Raw genomic sequence first — 11959 nt, 5'->3', positions numbered from 1 at the left:
AAAACACTGTTTGATCAGCCTATACACGAGCTGTGTTTCTTTGCGTTTGCCCGTTTTTCCCCCATTCTCTTAGGTGATCTCCCTGGATCCTGTTTAATGCTCTGCTGGATTGGACAGGTAGTGTTCCTTCTGTTTCTATTTTATGGAATAGTTTGAGGTGTTAGGTCTTCTTTGAAGGTCTGGTAGAATTCTACACTAACTCCTCTGGCCCTGGGCTTTTGTTGCTTGGGAGGTTTTTAATGACTTCCTCTATTTCCTTATGGGATATGGGCATGTTTAGATAATTTACCTGCTCTTGATTTAACTTTGGTATGTGGTATCTGTCTAGAAAACCATTTATTTCATCAACATTTTCCAGTTTGGCTGAGTATAGGCTTTTGTTATAGGATCTGATGATTTTTTTGAATTTCCTTTGTTTCTGTTATGGTTCTCTTTTCATTTCTGATTTTGTTAATTTGGATACTGCCTTTGGGCCCTTTAGTTAGTTTGGCTAGGGGTTTATCTAGCTTGCTGATTCTCTCAAAGAACCAGCTTTGGTTTTGTTGATTCTTTGTATTGTTCACTTTGTTTCTATTTGGTTGATTTCAGCCCTGAGTTTGACTATTTCCTGCCATCTACTCCTTGTGTTTGTTTGCTTCTTTTTGTTGTAGAGCTTGCTGTGGTGTGAGAACTGGATTCTGATGATGTTCACGTATATTAGCTTCTGTTGCTCATTGTCTTGCACTTGCCTCTCACCATTTGGATATCCCTGGTGTTGGTTGGTCTGGGTGACTCTGTCTAGAGTCTGTCTCTTTTGTCCCTGGGTTGCTTCAGGTCTCCTGGTAGGCCTGTGGCCCTGGCTGTAGCAGACCTCCTGTGGAGCCTTCCAACTGGGGCGTTTTCAGAGGGGCAGAGAAGATGCTGATCTGTTGCCCTGGCTACAGTAGATCTTCTGTGAGGCCTTCAGACTGTTGGGTCTTCAGTGAGGCCTTCAGACTGTTGAGTCTTCAGTGGAGCAGTCAAGCTGTTGTCCTGTGTGGAGATGTTCTCCAGGGAGGCCTAAGGACTGTGGTTTCTGTTTCCCTGTGTGCAGCAGAACTCCAAGGAGGCTTTCCGTCGGTCTGGTTGAAAGACTCCCCCAAGGGAGACCTTGAAAGGACGTGGATCCAAAGACACTCCAGAGACCGTCTTGCTGCAATCACGAGAGTCAGGTACTTTATTATCAAATGTTTCAAATGTTTGTAATGTGTGTAAGCAGATCTAGCGCAGAGGTTTGACAAATCTCATGGGAACAGTCTCTGGTCCCTGTGGCCTTGGGACCCAGTGTGAATGTTTATCTGAGCCAACAGACCATCTGGCTAAATTTAATTTGCAAGTCCTTGGGACCTCTGGTGGGAGTTTTTCCAGAGGAGGCTAAGTCAAATATCACAGGAACAGATTCTCGGAACACTCAATTGACCTTTGTTTCTCCAGCTCTGCATCCCCTGCGACAGCCTTGGATAGCTGACCTGCAATTTTAACTCCCCGTATCTGAACCAAGGCTCTCTGTTATATCATTGATCTCAACTAACTCAAAATTCCTTTTCAAGGTCACATGCAGGCCACAGAGCCCCTGGAAGGTCTTCAGACTGTTGTCTTTTGCCCAGATGCCCTGTGTACAGAAGAGCTCCTGGGATGCCTTCAGGCTGTGGTGTCTTCAGGGGAGTAGAGTAGCTAGCAGTCTGTCCAAGTAGGAAGGACTGGGTGGAAAGTGAGTCCGTTCTTTATAGTGGCCCCTCGTCTCATCTCCGTGTGACTATACCACACCTCTAGGAAGAAGTGAAGTATTGTTCTCCCCGTCACAGTGAAACGGCATTCCCACTTTTAACAATGTTCTGGGAAGGTGAGAAACTACGACTAGGTCAGAAAAGGCTATGTCATTTCCCTGCAGAAGGTCAGCCATCGTGGAGATAATCTACTCCGATATGACCTCATTAGAAGCCGTGTATGACATTCTGATCAACTTGGTAGTTCCAGATTACTCCACCCATCTGGCAAGTCCACCAATGGGACTTCAGATAAAACATTTTTGTTTTCTTGTAGTATTGAGTATAAAACTCAGGGTCTTATACATGCAAGACAAGTGTTCTATACTGAATTACATCCCTGCACTTTAGGACTTCATGATTCTGTAACACACAAAACTGCCAAAGAAAATGCATATACCTCACCATGTAGCTTTGGCTGGCTTGGTACTTGCTATGTAGATCAGGCTAATTCCTGACTCATGTCTATCCACCTGCCTCTACCTTCTGAGTGCTAGGATTAAATGCATGTGCTTTCATGGTCCTCTCCTGCCCCCTTTTAAATGACTGTAGCTTACGAGTTTTTTATCTTTTATCTCAGACTTATTACTATCTGTGTTTGGGATATCGCCACTTAAATGTCCAGGAAGTATCTCAACATGTTGTAAACTGAGTTCTGGACAGTCTTCTCAGACCTGTTCCTTTACAGCTCAGTTAAGGACAACTGTAAAAGGCAAAAGTCACACCATCCACTCCATTTCTCCTAATCCATATACATTGTGTAGGAAATCCTGTTGGCTTTATCTTTAAAATACACCCAGATTCCACCAATTCTCCACCTGTCCCTATGACTCTCCCTGGTGTCTCTTACCTGGACAACGGCTCACTAGTCTCTGACATGTCTCACTATGGTAACTCCTGTTCACTGTTAGACTACTCAGCCAGTCTACTGAAGGGACCCAGTTAAAGTAACAGGCTGATCATACTCTGACCTCTTCCAAGAATTTTCCAGGAAATCTTCTGGATCACTGCAAGCAAATGTCAAAGGATCCTTGCTTTTCTCCACGACCTCTGCTTCTTCCTGTCTTGAACTGGAGAGGCCCAGGCCTATCTCAGGGGCTTTACACTAGGCACTGCCTCTGTGGGAATACTCTCCCCCAGAGACTATTGTGGCTTCCTCACTTCCCCCATAAGTCCATCTGAGTCACTGCTCTGTGACCTTGTGCTGACCACACCTGAATTTTGACCTGTCACTTGGAACATTGTACTCATCCTTGCTTTATTTTTCTCCTGAGCAGGAACCACTAACACAGTATATTTTTCTTGACTGTCCATTACTTGTTTACTGTTGGTTAGAATCACCCCACTCAGACAGTACTCAAAGCACTGACTGAATTAGAGAAACATTCAGGATTGCTTGTATTACCCCAACCCAACAAAAAATTGATAGGAAAAAGGGGTAGGGGCAGCCCAAAATAACCATAGCAGGGAAGAGCAGTGATGACTTTTCATTTATTACAACTTTATTGAATTATTTATTCACAGTTTTCTGATTGTATTCTTGACAGCTTTCTGGGCTCAAAATGGGTATGAATGCAGCAAGCAGAGTTCATTACTTGTTGAGTTGTTCCTCTCTTGATTTTGAGTCTCTGCTCTCATGGAGGCCTAAGAGAACTGCATCAGCCTCCAGTAGAGTTGTATCTGTGGTCCCACCCAGGAACCTAGATGTCAGCTCAAGATCCAGAAGCCGAAGCCGGACCCTGGTGCCCCTCTGGTACTTCCTAAGAAAAAAAGAAAAAGAAAGAAAGAAAGAAGCCCCATCAATTCTGCAGGTCACATGTAAGCAGATCTGAAAATGAAATGCAAATCCTAATTTTCATTTTTATTGGCTCAAGCTTTTTAAGTTCACAGTTGTATTTGATTTTCAAGTGTATCACAACTTTTAATTTAAAGTTGCCTTTAAAGATTGTACTTTTATTTTATTTATTTAGAGTGTGTATGAATGTGTGGTATATAAATTATGTGGGTATATTGATAAACCAGCCTGCTTCCATCTTAGACTTGAAAGCTATCTTATAGTAAAGACAAACTAGGTTCCTTTCTGTTTATGGTTGAATCTGTTTCTCAAGAACTGGGCTATGCCACATCTGTAGCCTTAACTACAAATGGTTCTGTATGGCCTGTTCCAGGAATGGCAACCATGCCTTTGTTATCAACACCACCTTGTTTCAAACACCTGTTGTCATGGCCACCTTGTTTTGATCACCTTGCAAACATGTCTTTATTTCCGAAGGTTACTATGACCAACTTGCTATGCTTACATAACCCTGCCTTTCTGCATGTCAAAGACCCCATTTGGAAACCTCCTACTACTGAACTATAAAGAACCCATGTCTCACCCATATCTAATGCTGATCTCCTGAACACTTGCCTTTAAGGGGAGACAGGCTATATACATGAGTGAAAAAGCCTGCTTTAATTGATTTGACCATGATCTGGGTCCCTGTGGTGTTTCTCCTTGCATCTGTGGGATTAATAGTATGCATACATGTGTGCAGGTACATATGCACATGTATGTGTGTGCACATGCCTATTGAGGCCAGAGGGCAATGTCAGGCATCTTTCCTAGGTTATTCTCCGCCTCACTTTTTAAGACAGGGTCCTTCATTGAACCCAAGGCTCATCAACAGGCTAGGCTGGCTGACCAGTGAGCCTCAGGAATCCATTTGTCTCTAGATCTGTGCCAGTCAGTGCTATCATACTCAGCTGTATGATGCTCTGGGAGCCAAGTCCAAGCCCTTATACATGTACACCTGGCATAGGATATCATGTAGCCCAGGCTGGCCCTAGTCCTCTTGCCATCACTGAGAAAGAATACAGTGCTGAGAGTACAGGTGTGTACCACCATATTCAGCTATTTAAATATTTTTATACTATAAATAAAACAATGTACTCAATTCTGAAATTCAAACAAGTCAGTTCTTAGAACTACTGCCTATTTTTAATGTCACTTATTGTTAAAGACAAAGTATCAAGAAGGAAAAAACTCAGATATGTTTTATTCCACCTAAAATTATTTCAAATGAAGTAAAATATTACAAATGTAGCATGGGTAAAATTCCAAGTGCAAAGTACTTGACGTCTGAGATTGACCATACCAACCAGTACTAGACATGAAAGCAGCTGGATCAACCTGAAGGACATCGTGTGACATGGAATAAGCCAGAGGTAGAAAATGTTGAAGAATCTCGTTTACATGTAAGCCGGGGGAGGCTGACTTCACAGAAATGACAAGGAGAATGGTGGTGGTTAGAGACAAGGTGCCTGTGGGGGTTGGGCACAACAGGTGCACTTACAGAGCAGGAATGAGTTCAGGACACCACAGTGAGCGCAGCAGGAATGCTTTATGGGCATAAAAATGGCTGCGGGTTAACACCACAGATGCAGAAGTCTGTAAGTGAAGGACTACCTAGCAGGCCCAAACACTGCAAACATGGCACCAGCGGGCTTTGCCTTTTCCCCCCTTCCGTCTGCCTTGCTAAACCCTTAGATTAACACCCCTAAAGCTAGCCTCCATGGTCTACTTCCTTATTAGGCACTGACTCATTCCTGAGACTAAACACCAAGGTCCAGAAACCCAAATTCATTACAGGCTAACCTGCTGTCCAGCCAGGACTTACCAACTCACCCTGGCACAGACTTCCCATTTTTTCCTCAAAACCCACTCCTGCAAGAATACACTGTCTGCTTTCACGCAGACCAGGGAATGCCCCTCCCCAGTGCCTCTGTATAGAGTCTGTAGGTGGTGGACTGATGGGAGAGAAAGAAGGGAGCAAACAGGCGGTGGGGAAGAAGACAGAGGAGCTGAGCAGTTATGAACTGACAAGAAAGGAGGCTGCTGTTCTTGCTCCTTGGAAAATGGCGAATTACACTGTCCAGCAACAGAGCCAGTAACAAACAAGTGCCAGAGGGCCTATGTCTTCTTCCTTTGAGAAAACTGACCATCGTGAGTCACTGTGACTCCCAGAGCAGCATCCTAGCCCAGGAGGAAGAGCAGGACCTGCAGAGTGGAGACCACAACTGACTGACAGTCCTGCTATGTTGCTTCTCACCATTGGCCTATCTGCTCCTCTCTCCAGTTGGTTGTGCTGGAGGTTTACCCAGGAGCCTGGACGACTCTATGCTGAATTACAGTTTTACTGTGTCCTGGTTAACTTTGGCCAGGGATTTATTTCCTTTGGAATCTTTGGGCTGGACAAACATTTAAAGATACACAGGAAGCCCCGCTCACCACATGGTCCAACTGAAGCAGGAGCCACAATGGTGAACAAGTATGAGTAGAGACAGGAGAGAAAGAGAAGCACAATGGTTGGGTACTACAAAGAGGAGGAATTGGAAATATAAGGGTGGCAAGAAACAGCCTGATGTGAGGACTGCCCTGCCACCTGAGGGCAGGGTCAAGTTCTGGCCTGTGCTGCCACTGAAGGCCATGTCTGGGTCCATGACCCATATTACTACCAAAGGCAGGGATGTTGCTGGTCTGGGCTGCTGCCAGGAATCATACTGACATCCAAGGGCTGCACGGAGCTGGCCCCACCCCTTGCCAGCTTCTGAACTAGGTGAGCTAGCTGGAGCAGTGACAGAAAGCTTCCCCTGGTGGTGTGGCTGTTGGAGAGTTGGTGAGCTGACCAGCTCAGATACCATGAGTTGGCCCACCCAAACATATACCCCTTGTATGAAGTGCTGGAACACACGAGCTGCAGTGTCTCCATGACACAGGGCAACAACAGGATATCTGAGAGGCATTCAGGTGAGGACCCAGTATTGATAGTTTTGCAGAAACGAGAGACTGTGAATCAGATTCATAGCAATGAACATTTGCAAATGACGATATGTAGACAAAAGGGTGTATTGTGGGACATACTGCGATACATTAGAGATTCCACAACAACTAGTGGTTTTTGTTTATTTTGGGAGGTTCTTCTGTTGCTGTTTTTTATTTTCTTTTGAGGGGAGGTTGCAAGGGGGAAGGCAGATACAAGGGGGAATGGGGAAATGCTTGGGATTGGGGTGCAAAACATGAAATTCATGATCAATAAAAAGTAAAGGCAAAAAAAAATCCATCAGTAAATTAAGAAAAAAATGTAAAACCAGGATCACATATATGAACTCAACTTGGTCAATATATTATATCACCAAATGAAAACTAATAATCACCTGCCTTTTTGTTATTTTTTTCTCTTTCTATTGGTGGTAGGTTATGTTCCAGAAAACTTTTAAAAAAGATTTCTTTTTATTGTTTTTAATTTGTGCACATGTATATGTCTGTGTGTGTGTGAAGTGTACATGTGTGCAGGTGTCTCAGAGGCCAGAGGCATGAGATTCTTCTAGAACTGAACTTGTAGGTGGGTGGGAGCAGCTCAGTATGGGTGCTGGGAACCAGACTGAGGCAGGCCCTCTGCAGGAGCAGCACGCTCTCAGCAGCTGAGCTATCTCCCCAGTTCTGGAAACTATAAATCTTTAAAGAATGAAATACTTCAATACCGTAAGATTATTTATTTATTTTCTTATTTATGGAGTGCTGAGACTCAAACAAAGGGCCTCATGCATCCTAGGCAAGTGCTTACTACTAACCTCCAACCATACCAAGTTTACTTAATTTTAAAATTAAAATGATCTTACATAAGTGGAAAATGTAAAAACAATATTTTCAGGAAGTTCACTGAAAACTGCTGGTGAACCACGACCACTTCCCAGTCTCTGCTTACACACTCTGGGGGTCTGTGCATGGCCACCAAGTAAACACTTGGGCTGTTGAATTTTTTTGAAGTTAATTTTTTTTCTGATAATGGAAGTGAATGGTTTTTGATAAAACTTAAGACACAGTGAAACCAGTTGCTTTTTCTAGCCACTATCCCCTGTGAGACAGTAACATTACATACTCTGTCTTTATTTAAACAAATTAACTAGGTAGCATGACTTGGGGCACAGCTTTAGATCCTTAGTGCAGAGCAATTGGAGTGTGTACAGCACAGGTGTGAACCCCAGGGATGAGGGTTCGCTCACGGGCGGTAGCGCCAACACTCCTCTCCACCACGAGGAGCTGCAGCATGTATAAATCCACTTGTTCTCACTGCACTGCTGTTTACAGTTTACTCGAAGGTGTGAACCTGGGAAAGCAGGGCCTAAAAATGAGGTGGACTAAAGTCTCATGCAAGGGCCAACTCTGTTCAGAGCATCAGACAATTTACACTCTGAGGGTTAAGAAGAATCCCATGAGCAAGGATAAACAACATGAGCAAAACCAGGTTTCCCACAGAGGCGTGTTGGTCAGTCAGCTTTTGTTCATATGGACCCCTTTGCCTCTTCTCTAGAACATCAACTACTTACTTGATTACTAAACACATACTTCTTTTTCTCAGCCCTTAAGGTCTCATTGTCTCTAGACAGGAGGCTGCCAGTATCTTCTTGGAGATTGTCTCGGGGTGTGCTCCACTCCGTGTACAGCTCCTGTCAGCTCTGCTTGGCCCTTTCTTCTAGCCCATATCGATTCTTTACTATCCAGGAGAACATACGAAATGAGAGTCCCTTCTCATTTCCCTCCTCAGAACACAGTGTGGTGTTTGAATTCTCACAGAAGAAAGGGCTTTGCAGTCAAAGACTTGGGTGCAGATTGGAGCTCTGACACTAATCTTGGGTAAGCTGCTTCCTCTGACCCACAGTATCTTTACCTATGTCACAGAAGGTATAGTTACTTTGAATGTGTGCTGAATATTAAACTGGATAATAAGACATAATACAACATATATTGGTACAGGGGCTGGGTATGATGGTAGATGGTTTTAACCCAGCATTCGGGAGGCAGAAAGAGGTAGATCTCTGTAAGTTTGAGGCCAGCCAAGTCTACATAGTGAAAGTTTGCCTCAAGAAACCAAACCAAGCCAGGTATAGCACATATTTTTAATACTAGCACTCAGAAGACAGAGGCAGGTGGATCTCTGTTACTTCCAGGCCAGCCAAACCTACATAGTAAGACCCTGTCTCAAAACAAACAATAAGTGTAGCCAGACTTTGGCTACTTTGTGGGTTCTTTTTTCTTCCATGCTTCTCCACCCCTCTTCTTCCACCCTTACAATCCCCCTAACACTAGGTATGAGAGGAAGAAGGGATAGAGGGGAAAGGGGTTGACATTATTGTTAGATTAATTCCCACTGATCTTCCCTATCAGGATATTTAATTTCTTCTTCTAGTTTCTTTTTTGTACAACTACTTAACAAACTACAACCAACCAATAACCAACCCACCTATGGGACTCTATCGCTTGCATACCCTCTGAAGAGTCCCCAGAATCCCAGATGTCACACAACTGCAGAAACTAGCTGCAGCTGGCGAAATCACACCCCTGCTAGAGCATGAGACAAATCATAGTCAGTTGCTATGGACAATCTGAAGCAGCCCCACATCGTACACTGGGATTAAAACAAAACCATATTCCCACAAAATTTCTGTGCTTTTCAAAGGTACCAAAATTCTCACTACAAAGAGAGAAAGAAAGGAAGAAAGGAAGAAAGGAAGAAAGAAAGTCAAAAAGACAGAAAGACAAATTAACCAAACAAAAAACCAAAAACCCATTACAGAAATGTGTTTGTACCCTTCCTTTCCATGCACAAGGTATGGATGGCTTCTATGGAAATGCCTGATTCAAGAGACACATGCTATCTACACAGGCTCTGACACCATATTGTCTTTATCTCTCTGTTTTCTTCCAGAATCAATGCAGCAAGTATTCAACTCTTGGGATCTGAAAATGTAACTTAGTTGGTCCAGAGCCCACCTAGCATGCATAAAGCCCTGAGCTTTGATTCTCAATACTGATAAACTGAGTTTATCATGGCGGTGCACAGCTGTACTTCCAGCACTTGGGAGGTAGAGGCAGTAGGAGTAGTGATTCAATGTAATACTTAGCTGTATATCAAGTTCAATGCCTATCTCAAAAAAGGACTTATTGTTGGTGACTCCAAGCTACAAGGCTACAAGGCCACTGATGGTTTACAGTCTCTACCTTCTTGAACTGTGCAGCTCTGGGGACTGGCATACTTATTTGATCTTTCTGGCTGTTGCTTGCCATACAGCCTCGCATGCAGTAGCTAATGGATCGTATTTTCTTACCTTCCCCACTCTCTCATCCTTTACTTCTTTTGGAGAGCATCACTCCCCAGTGAGCCATACACTGTGCATCATGGTAACAGGGACAGTGATTTGCGTTTTTCACAGAAAAATTTTAATGTCACATAATCTGAGAAGAAAGCTTTTCCCTTGCCAACACTGAGGAGGCCACTGAAGGGGCTGTCTATATTCAGCTCTCCATGTATGAGGTTCTATGTCACATAGGTTGACAATTCCCAGCAGAACAGTCACACAGAAGCTCCAAGAGGGCTGAACATTTATGGAGAGCAACTTTTCTTCATTTTAGATGCAGTAAAGTTTAAACATATGAACAATTTTGCTTTTGTTTTTATAAATTATGTCAATTCTTTAAGTTATCCCAGTGACCCAGTGAAGGAAAGAGAAGCACATCTGTGTATGCTGAATGACAACCATCTGATGATGAGCTGTATGTGGCAGTGCACACCTGTAGTCCCAGGACCAGGGAGGTAGAGGCAGGGGTCCATAAGCTCGAGACCGGCCTGGACGACATGAGACCATGTCTCAGAAAAGAAAGCCTGAGAGTTCTAATGGCACAAACATTAAAAAAAATTATAAAATCATATATTCTGTGCATTAAATAAAGTACAAAAACCTCCAAAATATCTCTGACTCCTGCTCTCCGGATACTTTATTTTCACTTCGTATTACAGTTATTTCTATATGGACATTATCTTTCCTATTAAGTAATGTTTCCTTAATGAGCTTAAATTGTCTGGTGACCCTTATAATGCCTGAAACAATGCTTTCACTTCCTGCAGTCTTTTGACTGGTGCTTTTTCACATACCCCACCCTCAATATTGGAAGCATTGGGGCTTGTTGAACATGCAGATTGACAGATAAAACCTGAGCTATCTGGCAGATGTGAGGTGGGACTCTGCAATCTGCCTTTCAAAACGTTCCAAGGTGATTTTTGACAATCTCCTGAGAACAGCTAGTCTTACAATTACCTTTTTTGTATATAAACAAGTTCAGGACAATACATCCTACACAGACCCAAGGGTTGGCAAAAGGACAGCAGCTGACACAACTTTACTGTGATGAAGAAGAAGAAGAGTCGAGTGTGTCAGGGGTCTACGTAAATTCTAAGAGCACTTATGTACTGGGACGTGAATCTAAATTAGTCCCTTCAGTAAAGCCCTCTGTCAGAGGTGGAGGGGCTTCCTCTCTCATGCACTCTGTCCATCCTGGGAGTCTCAGGACATGAACAGATAAGCATAGTCAACAGGGTACAAAGCCATACAAAGAGCGGGCGCTCTAGACTTTACAATACTTTATTAAAGAGAAAGAAGTTAACTATAATGCACTTCCGAGAACTCCAACGTAATCTGAGGCAAGACTTTCATGCTGTGGTGTAAGATAATTACTTACACTACTTAGTTGTCTTATTTAAGCTTTCCATTGTTCCACAAGAGATTTTAAAGGAATATGCCAGTAAACTCTTTCCAGACTGAACATGTAGCTCCACATGACTGGTTTACCAAATGACTTTGACCTAAGCATATAGACCCAGTATGTAAAGCTGCCAGTTAATGTGATCTCCAGTTAGAGCCAGATGACTGGGGATGGTGCCCAACTCCAGTGCAACTCTGAGTCAAATGCTTTAGCTTTGTTCCAGTTTCCTCACTGCACCATGAGAATAATAATTATACCTGTCTCCTAGAGTTCCTGTGAACATAAATTGTACAACCACACACCACGTCCTTCTAAGTGCCCATTATCACCACCACCACCACCACCACCAAAGACCAGATTCTCTACCAAAAGAATCAAAGACTACAAGAGCCCAGGAATAATAGTCCAGTTTACAATTAAATCAGTAAAGAATGTGTAAAGAAAGGAATCTAGAGATTCAATAATTTGCTTAGATTTACATCATATTCATTGTAATCGTATAAACACACCCTTTTTTATTGGATGTTTTATTTACATTTCATATGTTGTCCCCTTACCCCATCCCTCACCCACCCAGGAACCCCCTATCCCTTCA

The 11959-nt window shown here is 43.2% G+C and overlaps 1 protein-coding gene across 1 annotated transcript in view; it reads right to left on the bottom strand.

Annotated features, from left to right (window-relative positions):
* Positions 1-3264: 3264 nt before the first annotated feature.
* The window catches only part of Mrps28 (mitochondrial ribosomal protein S28), a 103096-nt gene continuing 94401 nt past the window's right edge, over positions 3265-11959 (bottom strand). Inside the window, exon 3 of the mRNA XM_028765430.1 lies at positions 3265-3544. Coding sequence (XP_028621263.1) covers positions 3376-3544 — 169 coding nt within the window. The 3' untranslated portion in view covers positions 3265-3375. The remainder of the gene's footprint in view (positions 3545-11959) is intronic.

This window comes from Grammomys surdaster, unplaced genomic scaffold (genome assembly GCF_004785775.1).
Source record: "Grammomys surdaster isolate TR1022 unplaced genomic scaffold, NIH_TR_1.0 63, whole genome shotgun sequence".
NCBI classification, from domain to species: Eukaryota; Metazoa; Chordata; class Mammalia; order Rodentia; family Muridae; genus Grammomys; species Grammomys surdaster.
This window is presented reverse-complemented; position numbering and strand designations above follow the sequence as displayed.